Consider the following 17,961-nt stretch of genomic DNA (forward strand, 5'->3'; position numbering starts at 1 on the left):
CTATGCAGATGTATGACTTTAAAAGATAAAGCTACCACCTACCCTGAGAAATATTTTCTGGATTAAAAAGTGTGACAGCTAACACAGGTCAAGCTAAGGAACGTTTGGAATCTGTTAATGTGTTTAACAATAGACAACATTGGTGGTTTAACAATGGACAATTGCTTGGTGCTCTGGAGACTTTTATTATTTATATTTAATTCAAGAAAAAAAAAAAAAAATGAAAAAAAAAAAAAAAATGCAAGCAATGTGTTTTATTGTTTGCAAAACCGTAGCAAAATGATTTCTTTGTGGCCTCTCCATAGAAATGCAACAGTATTGCAAATTTATGGCCATTTGTAAATTAAATAAATAAACTAGTACTTGTAATGAAGCTTGGTATCTTAATCCAGACAAATTATGCATGGGTGATTCCTTTGGTGTTGCCACTTCTCATAGTCTTCCTGCCACCCCCCTTGCCACACCATAAATTAATTTCTAGTTAAATTATTTTCTATTTTCTAAATGCGCTCCATCCAGCTGTTTAAATGCTGTCTGTTGTCGATAAGTGTGGTTTGTTGCCTGAACAGCTGTGCATTGCCTACAGCATACAGCTGGAGTTGTGCTTACTGCCAGGGGCGGACTGGGACTAAAAAGTGGCCCTGGATTTCCTGGCCCAGAGCGGCCCACCAAACCCGGCCCGCAACCCACCACACCATAACACACCGGCTCAATTTCAAATGTTTGTGTTGAAAAAAAGAAAAGAAAAAAGAAGACATTTCTATTGATTAAAACCACAGTAAATGTGATGAGTGGATTTTTTAGAGAAAGCACTAAAATAAGCACTTTATAGATCAGACAAATAACATGTCCAAAATGTTTTTTCCCAACATACAGATGTTAGGTTAAAATGAACATGAATGTACAAGGGAAAGTGTGTATTTTAGGTGCTGTGACAAGTTTTCATCTATGAAAACAAAGTTGGCCAGAATATGTACATATATAAATATAAAACATATATATACACATGTAAAACAAAATAAACATACCTCTTAAAGTGTAGATCTTTGCAGATATTTTGCAGATTATTTGCTCATTTTTCATTCTAAGTGAGTTTGAAAGTGTTTTAATTCCTTCCCCAGATTATTCTTGCGAAAAAGTGAAAAGCACAATACTTTGACAAGCGCTGTTTCTGCTATCCTTTAAACAAAGCAAGCCATAAAGACCCAAATAGCTATGAAGTAAAGTTTTTCTGCAATTGTCAGACGTAAGCATTATTCAGCAAGCCGCACTTCAGCTCCCAGTTAATGCTTTGTGGTATGAATCAATTATGCAAATGACTATGTACTGCTCATAGCTTTACTGTTTGCAGATTCTATATATACTGCTGTTACTGTATTTATTGTAACTTGCAGTTATTTGTCATTTTGTGATTATTCAGAGCTCATCTCATACTTAATATGCTGTCTTTGGTTGTCAGCATTATTGTGATTTGTATGTCAAATAATGAGGTCCACGTGAGGTAGGGAGTTATTGTGCATAAATGGAAATGCGCTACGATGAGTAAGTACTATCAAAATAAAAGTCATTAAAGTTTTTAAAAATAAAAGCCAGAATAAAAGGCGTTACCTTACAGAGTTTTTTTGAACATTCACTCTGTAATGGGGTCCGCGCAGGCATGTTGGAGCCCAGGGCGGCTGTCTATATTGCCCGTAGGACGTGTCGGTACTTGCGCAGCAACATGCCGGGCCAAATTACCCAGCGACCCACCGCGAAAACACCCGGTGCTCCCTATGTCCAGTCTACCCCTGCTTACTGCCCCCTGCTGACTGACACTCGTAAAAACATGAAGATGGTACTTCAAGCTTGAATTGCGCAGATTATATGAACATTCCTTATTACTGATGGCATGATTATGTAAATGTTTTTAACTGCACTGGAATCAACAGGTTAAATCGACAGCCATAGTTAAATGTAATAACTGAAAAGTCATAAAAGGCAAAAGAAAAATAACTACATGACTTAAGATAAATTCAAAAGTCATGGTTTACTTGCATTTATTTAGATTTTTTCCCCTTTTTCTCCAAATTTGGAATGCCCAATTCCCAATGTGCTCTAAGTCCTTGTGGTGGCATAGTGACTCGCCTCAATCTGGGTGGTGGAGGATGAATATCAGCTGCCTCTGCGTCTGAGACCATCAGCCCGCACATCTTATCACATGCTTGTTGAGCGCGTTACCGCAGAGATATAGCATGTGTGGAGGCTTCACACCATCCACTGCGGCATCCATGCACAACTCACCACGCGCCCCACTGAGAGCGAGAACCACATTATAGCGATTACGAGGAGGTTACCCCATGTGATTCTACCCTCTCTAGCAACCGGGCCAATTTGGTTGCTTAGAGGGCCCGGCTGGAGTCACTCAGCACGCTCTGGGATTGGAACTAGCGAACTCCAGGGGTGGTAGCCAGCGTCTTTACCACTGAGCTACCCAGGACCCCCTACTTGCATTTATTATTCTTTTTTCATAATATGTTACAATATTCCATTTATTTTGCAATGTTTTGTGCAATCCGCAGTTCTTTTTTCATAAACAACAGTGTTCTATTCCACTTGCCTTTTGTTAGGGTTGCAAAACTTTAAAATCTACCAGCCACTGAAATGTTCTGCCTTGCTTCTTATTCTCCTGCTCCCTTACACAAGCAGTACTGGAACATATTATTTATCAGCACACAGTACTTTGTGATGACACGAAGTATGAATCATCACTCGGCACAGGCTGTTTAGATTTATCGAGCAGCAAACCACTGGCACATTTGAGAAACAAAGAGGCTCAGGAGCCGGAGAGAAGTCAGCAACATTGAAGCTCACAACCATCCAGTTGTCAGCACCTAGCCATTAGAAGCCCAACAATAAACCTCCCAATAATTAAAGAGCATATTCTTGCAGTTTCTCACCAAGAGGGAATAGGAGATGAACATTTGTTGCTTCGCTTTAGGCTAACGAAAATACTAAAAGCGCCCTGAACACTTTTGGAAGTTTACGGAGTCATTTAAGTGTCACTTGATGTTAGTGGCACTGGAGCCTGTGTCCCTTAGAGGGAGTAGGGGCCAATTCTGTCACATTAGTGCATGGAGTTGGGCCCCGCATGAGTGCGTCGGCAATTTAGTCAGGCTCATCTCCTCTACTGTAAAGCTAAGTCTGAGAAGATAGGTGGAGCCGTACAAATGACAGTGATGGATAAAGAGAGCTCTGAAGATTACTCATTAATGTGACAAATGAAACAGATCATGAATAAACAGTATCAGCGAGAAGAGTGGCAACAGTAATTACTGCGTCTCCATCACTGACCGTAAAAGCTATTTAGAGAAGCTAGAGATTAAGCTTCATGAAAATTACGGATCATATCTGCAAGCACCAAATTACTACCTGCTGACTTTAAAGCATATTTAACTCTACCACACTTTTAAGAATCCAAGCATCCTGACACATTATGTTTCATCTAGTGGAACTTATCCAGAACAAATAGAGTTGTTAAGTTTGTAGTCCTAAGACGCAGAAGAGAATTAGCATTTTCATGCCCCTCAGGAATTTCTAATGGGTTTTTTAGAACAGCAGTTTTCAATTTATGATTAATAATAAGGTTACGGTTAATATAAGACTTTCACGTTTTGTTCTACAACATTAATTGCACAGTAGTACCATAAAGAAGACTTCTGAAACCATTGTGTACTTTAAAAAGGCAAATAGCTAATAAGTTACTATATAAGGACATCAACTACCATACGGATTTTAGTTTACATGCTTGACGAATTAAACTACCATTGTAGTCCTTTTGTAGCAACTTACTGTTTAAAGCACACAACAATTTCTTCATACAAATCAATTTCAAACAAATATTATTCATAAATCAAAAAGTGCCATTAAAAAAGCCCATTATAAATTCCTAAAAGAAACAGCAATGAGCCCAAATCTTTACCCACTAAGCTGCACCACCCCAAACAGGCATGTAAACTTGCCCTTTTTCTTTATTTTACCTTGACAAGCAGGAACAGGGGCGTCCCAGGCATAGTAGCCTAAGTGGGTCTTCTTGCAAACAGCAGTGCTCTTTCCAATAAGTCGGTAGCCACGGTCGCATGCCCAGCGTACCAGGCTGTTTAGATGTCCTCCTGTCTGGCTGCTTATGGAACCGTGGAGGGGAGAGTCCGGGGTGCTGCAGTACAGAGCTGTACAGACAGACAGACAGAAACCAGACCCCATCAGTTCCTTAATTGCCACCCAGAGCAGAGCACTGTAACATAGGCTCATTTAAGCACATAGAACTTACAACTGCCCTAAGAACACTGCTTAAAGTATTTTTAAAGGGCTGAAAGGAATAGGTTCTCTTTATTAAAGAAAATTCTGTAATTATTTACTTACCCTCTTATTGTTCTGTAACAGTTCGTGGAAAGGAGGATGCATTTATTGTTGCACTTTTCAGTCGCACACAATAAGGCCGCTTTTCAGTAGTACACAAAAGGTTTGCTTTTCAGCAAAACCACACTGACACGTAGATACACACAAACAGCTTCACGCATCTCTCTCTCCAGTCTGCCGCCTTCTCCTCTCCTTAAGTACTCCCGCCGCCCCTTGCTGGAACATGAGACTGGTGTGGCACGCAGGTGAAAGTCATTTGCAACTTATCTGGCCGGCCTCGCTCTACCCAGACTCTGCTCAGCTCCGCCCTGCTCACCACATGTTCCAAACCCATATGACTTTCTTTATTCCATGGAAAACAAAGGAGAAATGTTGAAAGATTTACCGGTCACTCTTTTCCATAAAATTTAAATGAATGGGGACTAAATTTTAAGCTTAAAAAAGGATGGAAAAAGCACCATGAAAGTGGACCATACAACTCATGCGCTATATTCCAAGTCTTCTGAAGCCATACGACAGCTTTGTGTGAGGAACAGACCAGAATTTACCATGGAAATTCCATGAAAGAAATGAAGTCATAGAGGTTTTGGACGACATGTAGGTGAGTAAATAATGACAGAATTGATTTTTTGGGTGTACTATTTCTTTAAGCAATCATTTTCTTTTCTGCTATAATCACTTCAAGGAGGTAAAACTCCTATGTGCCTCATTCAACATGCATCAACCTGGTTTTGAAGATATTTTTTTTATGATTAACATTTTTATTGATTCCTACACCGAACACAGAAAAGCAAAACATAAATACACAGAATCAACATTTAACTCCCACTACTAATGGTTCCAGGGCAAGTCAGAACAATAATGGGGAAAGGTTTTGAAGATATTTGACAGGCTACTAAGCCAAAATCTTTTTTTGGAGATGAATATTTTAACAAGGTCATAAAAAAATCTGACTAATTATTTTCTTTCCACGCATTGAAATTTAGCAAAATAGAAGGTATTTGACTGATGGATAATTCAGTAATTTAATCTGGAGAGTTATTAGATATTGTGCCAATCAGTCATCCAGCAATTTAACGAGCATGTAGACATCACTTTTGCAACTTCTGTAAATATTGTATTAAAAACATGATGAGTTTACGTTCCATTCATTTTAAAAAACAGAGGTATAGTGGCCTCAAAACGATTTTGGACGATAAAGCTGCAATTAAAAATATATGAATTTACAATGTATGAGTTGCATAAACATTTACAATGTATGAATTGCATAAACAAAATATCAACAAATGATGAAAGATATTTTCTTAGAACTAAGATCACTTTTATCTTTTGTCAACTTTTGCAATTACTTTTAACTAACTGGTTTCAAGGTGATAATTAGTGGATGTGTGAAATCAGTTCCCCTCAAGTTCACAAAGGTGCTCTCGCAGAGTAACAACAGGTGTAGTTCACTGCTATGGGCATGGACATGTACCTACAGTATGGAAGTGTTTCACGCACATTTGACAACCAGAAACTGTCCTTTTTCCAAAATGTAATTTTGAACATTACATCTGTATTATTATAAAACAAAACTGCATAAACTAATACTGTATAATATATTGTGTTATATATAATACAATAAAAATACTGTATTATAAAATAAAATAAATGCTACTTGGTTTAATACTGTGTGATCTTGTGCAACGAGTGCCTCAGGTGTCCAAATACTTTTCTGAGCCACTGTACAATAAAAACAGCCTGATAATTAAAAAGAAATAGCACATATTTGTCATTAATTGTTATGTAAAGAACTGCATGAAATCTAAAAAGATAATTTCTAAAATGATTTTATAATATGTAATATCTTTTTCACCCAAAATTATGTTACACAAAATTTTGACTGATCTTAGAAAAAGGATGGAACAACAATATCAGGCATACTCTATTTTTGTACTGTCCATTCATTTAAGTTCAATCACATACAGGACAGGCATGCCATGCATGTACAGTGCATTCAGAAAGTTACATTCTTAATCAAATGTGTACAAATTGAAGTCATTTAAAATAGGAGTAATTCTTTAAAATGTTAAAAAAATAATACAAATAAATTAAAATCTAACATAAAATTTAATAAAACAAAATATCTTCAGAAATATAGTATGTGTTAGTGATAGCAGCATCACACTCTGTGATTCTGGGAAGGGACTGGAAAGTCTGTTGGTGAAAACAAAATGACTATGAAGCCAGGTTCTTATGGGCAGTCTGTTTCAATTAGCAAGAGATCAGAGTTTAGTGCTTTGACCATGCAGCAGGACAATGAACCTAAAGCACATGGCAAATACTATATATAGGAATGTAGGATGTCTAGTAGTCTGGACTTGTGAATCCTATAAACGAAAAGTCTTTCATTCTGGAGAATTAAATGTTCATAAAATAATAAATATACATGTACATTTTTGTTCATATATGTATTGAATGGTTAGTGTGAAGAAAAAAATATTTTAAAATCTGCACAAACAAAATGTGAAAAAATTCAAGGGGGCAAATTCTTTCTGTAGGCACTGTAGTCAAACACTCATCTTGAGATCAAACCCACACACATATCCCTGTCAATCAAACTCAGCAAGAGACCTAGACAACCACAGAGAACTCCACAGACAGAAAGAAGCTTTCCTAATCTTAGGCTCGTTTTTTCCTGAGTTTTGCAAGAGACTGTGAGAGAAATCAAACTGATGCTGAGCCTTTGAACTGAAACAAAGTATTAACACACTGAAGTGGAATTTTTCTTATTCTAACGACTGAAATGAACAAGCCATTCATCATTGATTTCACAAGCCGAAAACAACTGACAGGAGGCTAAAGCCTGAAAAGCGCTGCGAATGTGGCATGTCAGCTCGCATTTAATCTCAGTTCAAAGGTACTCTTCCTTCCTCTCCTGAGCCAGTCACAGATGTGTGAAGGGGATGTACCTGTAGGTATCTAAAATCTCAAACGGACAGGTCAGAGGAAGTGTCTTTCCTTGCCGCTCTCTTCTCACCGGTACCCCATTCAGTTAAATTTACTCAAGGCTTGGATTGAATGAAAGTTCAGCCAGGATGTGTAGCCCTAACAACAGATAAATCTGGGTTTAAGACTTGCAACTGTGACGAAAAGCAAAGCCAAGCTGTGCAGTGCTAGTGCCCTGAGGCAAAAATGTCATTTTGATGGAAAGACAGTGTGGACATATTGCTGAGTTAAACTATGTTTTTGACTGCAGAAAGTACGAGACAAACAGCAGGAGTGAAGGCAATTTATTGACTCATGAGGTAGGGTAGATTTCACAACACTCCAAAGAATTTCAGAAAACTTTAATAGCTGAAATGATAGTTGAAAATAGTTGAAATCTTGCAGATGTACAATGCTGATATGAGAATAAATTTCAACACCTGCCACTGCAGTAATCTGCTATGCACATTATAGCCCATAAAATACCTAAAAAAGTTTTAATTTGCCACAAGACCAGGGTCATGGGAATTTGTTAACAGAGTAACAAAAAACCTGGGGTTAAGTAATTGCACAAGAGTACAATGGTGACAGCTCAAGGACTGCCCTTAGATTGCCCCAGGATTGCACCTTGTTGGGTTTGAACCTAGAACCTTTTGGTTACCAGCCCAGATCTTAACCAGTGAACAACACCACCCCCAACAATACTAATGTTAGCTCTCAGTATTTCACTTCTTGAAAATATTTGCTATACAAAAGCCACAAACAGGACAAATTCTATAAAATCTGTTTACCTTTTTACAGGACAGTGTATGTGTAATGGTAGCCAGATGGTAGGTAGCTGTGCAGTGTCTAAACCTCACTCCCCTCGCCTCAAGAGGTGCACTAGCGACTGACACTAGGGGCCGTAGCCATTTAACCTCCTCATTAGCATGCCTGCCTCCCACGCCAGAGACCCCAGTTAAATTCCTGCTCAGAGCGGGTCGAGCAGAACCGGTTACATACAGTATGTCTAGGGATGTAATTCTATGTTACCACCAAAAATAAAAAGACAACATGCTTTAGAAAACCCAGAAGAACATAAAAATGTTTATGCCCATAAAGATTGTAATAGCATTGGGCCTTATTCATGAAAAACAACAGAACTTATTTTTGTGTAAATCGTTCATACAGGTGCTGGTCATATAATTAGAATATCATCAAAAAGTTGATTTATTTCACTAATTCCATTCAAAAAGTGAAACTTGTATATTATATTCATTCATTACACACAGACTGATATATTTAAAATGTTTATTTCTTTTAATTTTGATGATTATAACTGACAACTAAGGAAAATCCCAAATTCAGTATCTCAGAAAATTAGAATATTACTTAAGACCAATACAAAGAAAGGATTTTTAGAAATCTTGGCCAACTGAAAAGTATGAACATGAAAAGTATGAGCATGTACAGCACTCAATACTTAGTTGGGGCTCCTTTTGCCTGAATTACTGCAGCAATGCGGCGTGGCATGGAGTCGATCAGTCTGTGGCACTGCTCAGGTGTTATGAGAGCCCAGGTTGCTCTGATAGTGGCCTTCAGCTCTTCTGCATTGTTGGGTCTGGCATATCGCATCTTCCTCTTCACAATTCCCCATAGATTTTCTATGGGGTTAAGGTCAGGCGAGTTTGCTGGCCAATTAAGAACAGGGATACCATGGTCCTTAAACCAGATACTGGTTGCTTTGGCACTGTGTGCAGGTGCCAAGTCCTGTTGGAAAATGAAATCTGCATCTCCATAAAGTTGGTCAGCAGCAGGAAGCATGAAGTGCTCTAAAACTTCCTGGTATACAGCTGCGTTGACCTTGGACCTCAGAAAACACAGTGGACCAACACCGGCAGATGACATGGCACCCCAAACCATCACTGACTGTGGAAAATTTACACTGGACCTCAAGCAACATGGATTGTGTGCCTCTCCTCTCTTCCTCCAGACTCTGGGACCCTGATTTCCAAAGGAAATGCAAAATTTACTTTCATCAGAGAACATAACTTTGGACCACTCAGCAGCAGTCCAGTCCTTTTTGTCTTTAGCCCAGGCGAGACGCTTCAGACGCTGTCTGTTGTTCAAGAGTGGCTTGACACAAGGAATGCGACAGCTGAAACCCATGTCTTGCATACGTCTGTGCGTAGTGGTTCTCCCCCACATTTTTGAATGGGTTTTGTTTCACAATCCTCTCCAGGGTGCGGTTATCCCTATTGCTTGTACACTTTTTTCTACCACATCTTTTCCTTCCCTTCGCCTCTCTATTAATGTGCTTGGACACAGAGCTCTGTGAACAGCCAGCCTCTTTTGCAATGACCTTTTGTGTCTTGCCCTCCTTGTGCAACGTGTCAATGGTCGTCTTTTGGACAACTGTCAAGTCAGCAGTCTTCCCCATGATTGTGTAGCGTACAGAACTAGACTGAGAGACCATTTAAAGGCCTTTGCAGGTGTTTTGAGTTAATTAGCTGATTAGAGTGTGGCACCAGGTGTCTTCAATATTGAAACTTTTCACAATATTCTAATTTTCTGAGATACTGAATTTGGGATTTTCCTTAGTTGTCAGTTATAATCATCAAAATTAAAAGAAATAAACATTTTAAATATATCAGTCTGTGTGTAATGAATGAATATAATATACAAGTTTCACTTTTTGAATGGAATTAGTGAAATAAATCAACTTTTTGATGATATTCTAATTATATGACCAGCACCTGTAAAGATGTTCTGATGTAAATTCTCGGAAGTTTTTGTATTTTCAAAACATTAGTTGGTACAAACATAATTTACACCTGCTCCCGACCACGTGTAAGCATGAAAACATTTACTAATAATTAAATAAGTGAAATTAACCTTAAAACAAAAAACATCAATTCGTTTTTTTTTAAAAAGAGAAAAGACAATGTTCATTTGAAACCATAGCCTATACTAATTTAGAAACGTTTCTTTGCTGCTTGCATTTAATTTTTCAAAGTATATAGTTTTTCCAGCTTCACATTGAGTGAAAAGTTCATGGTAAGATGCAGTTTGCATTTGATTTTCTTGAAAAAAATTTATGCCCTCTAACATGACTGCTTGGACAGTTTTTTTTTTTATTTGATATGAGCTCTATAATTTAGGTTTCATAATTTAGTATAGGCATTGGTAAATTATGTTCAGTTGATAACATATGGTCAGTGCTAATTATAGTTGTAATTATGTTGTTAAACCCATAAATAATAAAATTGCAGGGGGGTGTTTACACAATACAGAACAAATAGAAAAAGCCTATACACTGTCATATAGCTTACAATATCTGTAATATCTTACAGCGTTTCGGTCAAAGATCTTCTTCAGGCATTCTATTCATTTCTCTGAAGATTCTTCCAGTTGCAAGTATATCACTGTTACCATCATGATTTACCCAAGAAGTTTGACAAATGATGCTGGCGATGTGCTGCGAACTGAACCAGAGAAGGTTAATGGTGGTGGACATTCTTCTCCAAATGAACATGTTTTACACTCATGTAAAACCATTTTTTATTGACTTCTTGAACAGCTTGATTCACAAAAGAGCCTCAGATGACAGTAAAAACATGAAATGACAGTAAGTCCTCACTTTCTTTGAGATGCTGTTGTGTTTGCTAAATAAAAATGTTACGATGTGAATGCACTTCATTCACCAAATGATTTAATTACTGAGCTGATCGACACAGGTAGCTTTTTCCCCATTACGCCGATTTCGAGTGCAATGTAAACACCTAACCCAGTGCTCTTACCGGCTCATCCAATGTGCACACGTGCTGAGCGCATGCCTCTTTATGGTTTGACATCAAAAGAAGGGAATAACGCAATTATTTAAAATGTCATGTAAATGTGGATTTCTTGCCTTTTTTAAATAAACTGATTTTAGAGAGTAATCCGCATATTGGTGTGCATGTAAACGGGCTCACTGTTCCACATAGATGTTAACAGCATTAACTAGCAAATTTGGTGCCTTCCTTATATGGCATTTTCAAGGGCGTGTATGCTGATAATTGTGAGTGAACGTGCACATGACCCCTATTTACAAATGTTCGGAATTCACTAACATACACACATTTAGCCAACAAATCTGGGGAATATGAAGTGTTTGTGATTCTGCAGATATTACTTCCAATTTATTCATTTAAGAAAGTTTCATGAATGAGGCCCATTAAGAGTTGGTAAGATTTGGTAGGTGCAAATTCACTTAACAGTTGTGCAACTTTAGCATGTGGTATTTCAGCACAAAACAAATGGCAACATAATGAATCGTAGTCAAACTTGACCAGGTACTAAATTATCTTATTTGGTCATTAAGTCATTGCCATTCTTTTCAGTGCGAATATGCCTAATTTCAATGCAGAATAGAAGCCTATTATAGATTGCTCCTTATTCACAAAAGTCAGCGATATTTGCCTGAGGCAATAAACGCTGTGCTATTACCACCCACAGGAAGCAGGTGGAAACAGAACGTTATTAGAAACAGTTGTTTGTATACATTTTCTGTTGGTAATCAGCTTTTTAAAAAGCTGATTCAGTTGCCTTGATTGCAGTGGTGGAGTGATGCTGTAAAGTCCCAGTACAGTGTATCAGTACTCTGCTGCATCCTCCACAACCTAGCACTCAGAACCAGCTTAAAAGGTCGGGATGGGGATTTGCGCAGTGCAAAGTGCATTCAGCATTGATGTTTTTGGCTGTGTTTGCACCGTTATCTGATTTGCATAATTTCTATAGTTAATCAGGTGATAAACCAATGCAGACAATGTGTAAAATCAGTACTATCAGCAGACACAATTCATTCTTAGTGAATTCCCCTGGTAGTGTCCAAAAAAATGTTGCATTTCAACTCATCTTGGAATCTCTGTCTTTTTGCGGTAAAAAAACAAATGCTCACTAGGGAAATACCACCTTTAAGTGGCCACTGAGAGCCCTCAAAACATTGTCTATCCATATTCAGGACTGACCACACACTCATCCACACATGGAATTGCAAGGTGTGGAGTGGTGAGAGAGAGCAATGGGTACATGAGAGTGTGGTGATGGGGGCGTGGTCATGCGTCTGTCTGCGGGAGAGAGAGAGAGCAATAAGGCTCATCACCTGAGTTGTAATTATCTCTAACACCTGTCTCTTGTTATAGTGATGGTGGAGGGAGACTTAAAAGTCGCACCAGTGCATCAGTTTGTGGAGAGAGAGAGCGACCCGAGAGCACGATGTCGACATGTATTGAATGTATTAAAAAGTTTATGTCATCTTATTGAGTGTTGTGAAGAATCTACATGAAATGAGTGCATTAAAAATACAAGACGCTGAAGGCAGAAAATAAAAGACTTGCCTTCACTGCTTCATTGTCTCCTGACTCCTCTATTGCCCAAAAGAACTGAACCTACTACAGTGGTGCTGAAACCCGGGAATTTGTAGGACAACGTCGTTATGATCAAGTCCCTTGCCAGCATCAAGCCCTCATGGGGTTACGCCTGCTGGTCCTCTGCTTGGGCCTGGAGCAGGAGTTGGAAGCACTGTTCCTGCTCCAGGTGCAAGCGGAGGACCGGCAGGCATTCCGGAGCCTGATTGACAGAGAAGGGGCTGGCACTATGACCCCCCCCGGAGGCCACTTCCACCGTGACCCTCATGAAGCTGGGGCCAAATGACGATCTGGAGGCCTACCTCGACCTGTTCAAGAAAACCGCTGAGGAAGTGGAAGTGGCCACCTGACCAGTGGGCGGCCCACTTGTTGCCGTTACTCTCCGGGGAGGCACAGGTAGCGGCCCAGCAACTTCCCACTGCCAGCCTCCTCAATTACCATGATCTCAAGAAAGCCATCCTGCAGCAGGTTGGTCATAGTCTGGAGCAGAGCCACCAGTGGTTCCGATCCCTGACGTTCGGGAGGCACAGCTGACCGTTTGCTTTTGCCCAACAGCTTCGGGATGCCTGCCAGAAATGGTTGCTGGCTGAGGGGACCCATGGCGCCATGGACATCGTCGACCTGGTGGTACTCGATCAGTTTATCTCCCAGCTTCCTCATGGTATGGCCAAGTGGGTCCAGTGCCACTGCCTGGCATCATTGGAAGAAGCCGTCTTGCTGATAGAGGCCGTCCAGCTGGCAGAGGACTACATGGCGGTTTTTCCGGGAGGCAGCGAAGCAGACTCTTTTTCTTCTCTCTCTTCTCTCTCTTTCTCTCCTGCATCTCAGGACTTTGAAGTCACACAGCGAGTCAGAGATCTTAATTATGAGGTTAAGCGAACGGATAGGGGCGGAGCACATCAAGTGTACCATCTCAACCTCTTAAAATCATGGAGAGAGGCGGTCCTTGTGGCCTTAGCGATGGTGGTCCCTGAGAGGGCGGAGCTCGGGCTGGAGGTGACTCAAATCAAATTCATTCACCCTGGTCCCATGTGGATTCCACCTCTCACCATCGCAGCTCACAGACGTGGCCAAGTTGCAAACGGAATTTGCGGACATGTTCTCGCATCTCCCCGGTTGCACGAACCTCATAGAGCACCACATCGAGACCACCCCAGGGGCAGTGGTTTGTAGCCACCCCTATTGCCTTCCTGAACACAAAAAAAAGGTTGTTAAGGAAAAATTAGAAGTGATGCTTGATATGGGCATAATAGAAGTGTTACACAGTGATTGGGCCAGCCCAGTGGTTCAGGTACCTAAGAGCGACGGGATGGTCCAGTTCTGTGTAGAGTATCGCAAAGTGAACATGGTGTCCAAATTTGACGTGTACACAATGCCTCAGATTGATAGGTTGGTCACAGCTCAATTTTATTAGACATTGGACTTAACAAAGGGGTATTGGAAAATCCCTTTAACTCCAACCTCCTGAGAAAAAAAACGGCTTTTTCTGCACCGTTCAGCTCACCACTCGGTTTGTTCAGGGCCATGTTTCAGCGTCTCATGGAAAAAATTCTCAGACCCCATACAGCATATTCTGCTGCATAATTAGATGATATTATTATCTAAAGTAATGACTGGCAGAGGCACATGCAACATCTGAGAGCTGTCCTGAGGTCGCTGCAAAGGGCGGGGCTCATGGCCAACCTGAAGAAATGCGCAATCGGGTGGGTGGAAGTTCGGTATCTGGGGTTCCACTTGGGCCATGGGCAGGTGCGTGACCCAAGACCAAAAAGGAGGTGAGACATTTTCTGGTGCTGCTTTGTGCCTAGTTACTCTGGCGTCACCAGCCCGCTGACTGATCTTACTAGAAAGGGGGCCCCCGATCCATTCCAGTGGACGGAGTCATGCCAACAGGCTTTCTTAAAAATAAAATCCGTGCTTTGTGGGGGGCCGCTTTTACATGCTCCTAATTCCTCTCTCCCCTTTATTTTGCAGACAGATACATCTGACAGAGGGCTGGGGACAGTGCTCTTGCAAGAGGTGGAGGGGGAGGAGCGACCGGTGCTGAACATTAGTCGTAAGCTCTCGCTGAAAGAGACTACAAACAGCACTGTGGAGAAGTGTCTGGCGATTAAGTGGGCTGTCCTCACTCTCCGCTACTACCTGCTGGGGCGGGCCTTCACCCTCTGTTCAGATCACGCCCCACTCCAGTGGCTCCACCGCAGAAGGATACCAATGTGCAGATCACCCGTTGGTACCTGGCACTTTAGCCGTTCGAATTTGAGGTGATCTGCAGACCAGGAGCACAGATGGCTGTGGCTGACTTTCTCTCCAGAAATGGGGGGAAGAGTTGGCAGGCCGGATGTCAGGCGGTGGGGATATGTGGTGATGGGGGCGTGGTCATGTGTCTGTCTGCGGGAGAGAGAGAGCGGTAAGGCTCGCCACCTGGGTTGTAATTATCTCTAACACCTGTCTCTTGTTATAGTGATGGCAGAGGGAGACTTAAAAGCCGCACCAGCGCATAAAGTTCGGGGAGAGAGAGAGCGACCCGAGAGCGTGATCTCCACGTGTATTGAGTGTATTAAAAAGTTTATGTTATCTTATTGAGTGTTGTGAAGAATCTACGTGAATTGAGTGAATTAAAAATACAAGACGCTGAATGCACAAAATAAAAGACTTGCCTGCACTGCTTCGTTGTCTCCTGACTCCTCCATTGCCCAAAAGAACTAAACCTACTACAGAGAGCAACTACTGGGCCAATGGTTCTATGCTTCTTCTTGTTCTGTCAGTATGATTTTTCCAAGAGCCTGAAAAGTGCACGACCCCAGCTGCAAAGGCCATTTGTCAAACATATATGAGGTCCACTCTCAAGTAAGCAAGTGTGCCTATGCCTCTTGGTCATAGAAGACAACATAAATCCATCAGTACCGCATGTCCAAGTTTAACAGATGCAATCACTTTTACATTGAAACATAATTATAATGTACGTAAGGGCTTGCATGACTACTTATTTTTACTAGTCAACTGACTGGTGGTCCAGAAAATTATCAATATTTACCTTTTGTAAATAACTCACCACACATTGTGCAGCATCAGTGAGATGATGTGGGTGAGATAAAAAGCGTAAATATTTCCATTGCCAGATTAATGCTGCATGCCTCATGTCCCACTCGCTTACAACTTCTGTAAGTCTCTGGGGGGCACTTAGATTCTGGGCGGTTTGCAAGAATTTTGCCTATTTGTGAACACACCAAATTAACACAGACCATTTCAGATGTCAGTCTCAGAAGGCAGTTTGCCTATAACGGGCTTTGTGAATGCAAAATGCTATTTTTGGTTTCACATGATTCCATATATATATTTTCATATATTTGCAAACAAATATCCGGGGACGCACTAAGATTTGTTTGTGAACAGAGGAATCTTCCCTCTTATGTCACCATGTAGATCAAGCGCAACTGAAGTCATGTGATCCACAACTAGTCGAGACCCAATGCATTGACTAGTGGCAGAGCTATCTGACTAGTCGACTAGTTGAGTAGTCGGTGCAACCCTAACACACACATATACTGTATACACAAACACACAAAAACATGTACATGCACTCACTCATACACACACATGCACAAACGTGCGCACATGCGCACACACACACAAGATTCTGACCTATACATACTGTAAATGCATACACTCTCACGCAAACAGCCAACACACTTGCTCAGCCCAAAATGTGCATGCTCACTCAAACTCAAGACCAGGGACGGAAAGCGTGCAAGTGATAAAGAGATTTAAATGGATACATACTTTGATACTCACCGACATAGCGGATGCGGAACCCCTTCTTATTGGTGCCGTGGTCAGCTGACCAGCGCAGAAGCAGCTGGTGGCCTGTGGTGGTGATGTTGAAGGGTGTTGGGAGGTCACCGCTCAATGTGGCCAGTGTCTGACTATGAATCGTGGCTCCTTCAACAGAAATAGAGGGGAAAGGAAAGAGAGACAATTTGCAGGAGTACTGTTACATCAAATTATACCTGCTAAAAAAGAAGAAACTCGTAACGTCGGGTTGGTGCTTGGGAGGAACACAATTGGACTTTGGCTCTTGAAATTTCTTTTGGGAAATATCTTGAAAATGGGCAAAGCAGGCAAATTGTAGATAATAAGAGCTCTGGCAATAAATAGTGACTTCTCTGTGCACAGAATATCAACTCTTATTAGACGGCTATCAGTTTGAGTTTCACTTTTCAAACTTTACATTTGTAAAAACATGCAGTGAAATGAAAAGCAGTACGTATTGGTAGGCCTACACATTATACAATGCACATTTACAGTAAATACCGAACAGTTTTATATACAAAATAATTGTTTATATAAATTAACAATATAACTAAGACAATTCAGTGTCATATAAATCCGGTCTTTACCAATAACATACTAACAGAGTTTCAATGAGAAAAGGTCTACCATCAAAGACTTCCAGAATGTCGTATTCCTTCTCGGTCTGGAAGAACTCAAAATACAAGGTGATATTGTAGCCTTTCTCCACGTTGATGCTCCATGAACACATCTGTAGGTTTGGGTAACTGTCTGGGTAGCCCGGGCTCAAAATCACCCCAGATGAGTCAAATCGGACATCGTGAGCAGGGCATTGCACTGTGGAAAAAATATATTTCCAAAAACATATTTTACTGTGTATTCATTTTGTACAAAGCAGTCATCCATAAGCAAATTATATATGTAGCTAGTACACTAGAGCACTGTTGTAACAAGATGTGCATAAAAAAACAAACAAAAAAAACAAAACAAGCAATAATAGAACTGGCACACTAGAGGACTGGTAGAACAACAAAATGTTCATCAAAAAGAACAAGATCTAGGCTAAACTAAACTAACTCTTAGGATAAAATGTGTTAATAAAATGTAATCCCAGTTAGTCATTACAATCTTTTATCACAGCTGAGATTGTCACAGTTCTTCAGTTTGTTAAAAATAATCCACAAATCAGTTTGTTGGCACTATATTTCTTCAAAACTTTAGGTGGAGGGTGACTGCAGTTTGCCATCTTGCAAAAACGCCACAATTGTTTATCAAGTCAGCCTGAAATGTTACATACTCTGCAAAACACTTCATGAGAACTCCTGCAATATGACTCACTTTGTTTATTCCACTCTGAAACTGCTTTAATGTGCATGACAAATTATTGAACTACCGTTTCCAGGCACTTACCTGAATCTAA

General features: G+C 40.5%; 1 protein-coding gene across 1 annotated transcript in view; it reads right to left on the minus strand.

Moving 5' to 3' along the window:
• LOC127425389 (CUB and sushi domain-containing protein 3-like) overlaps positions 1–17,961 on the minus strand; it is a 701,868-nt gene that overhangs the window by 74,734 nt on the left and 609,173 nt on the right. Inside the window, exons 47-49 of the mRNA XM_051671320.1 lie at positions 17,190–17,378; positions 16,533–16,691; positions 4,017–4,205 (exon numbers count right to left, since the gene is read on the minus strand). Of these exons, the coding sequence (XP_051527280.1) occupies positions 4,017–4,205; positions 16,533–16,691; positions 17,190–17,378 (537 nt within the window). The remainder of the gene's footprint in view (positions 1–4,016; positions 4,206–16,532; positions 16,692–17,189; positions 17,379–17,961) is intronic.

This window comes from Myxocyprinus asiaticus, chromosome 34 (assembly GCF_019703515.2).
Source record: "Myxocyprinus asiaticus isolate MX2 ecotype Aquarium Trade chromosome 34, UBuf_Myxa_2, whole genome shotgun sequence".
Classification (NCBI taxonomy): domain Eukaryota; kingdom Metazoa; phylum Chordata; class Actinopteri; order Cypriniformes; family Catostomidae; genus Myxocyprinus; species Myxocyprinus asiaticus.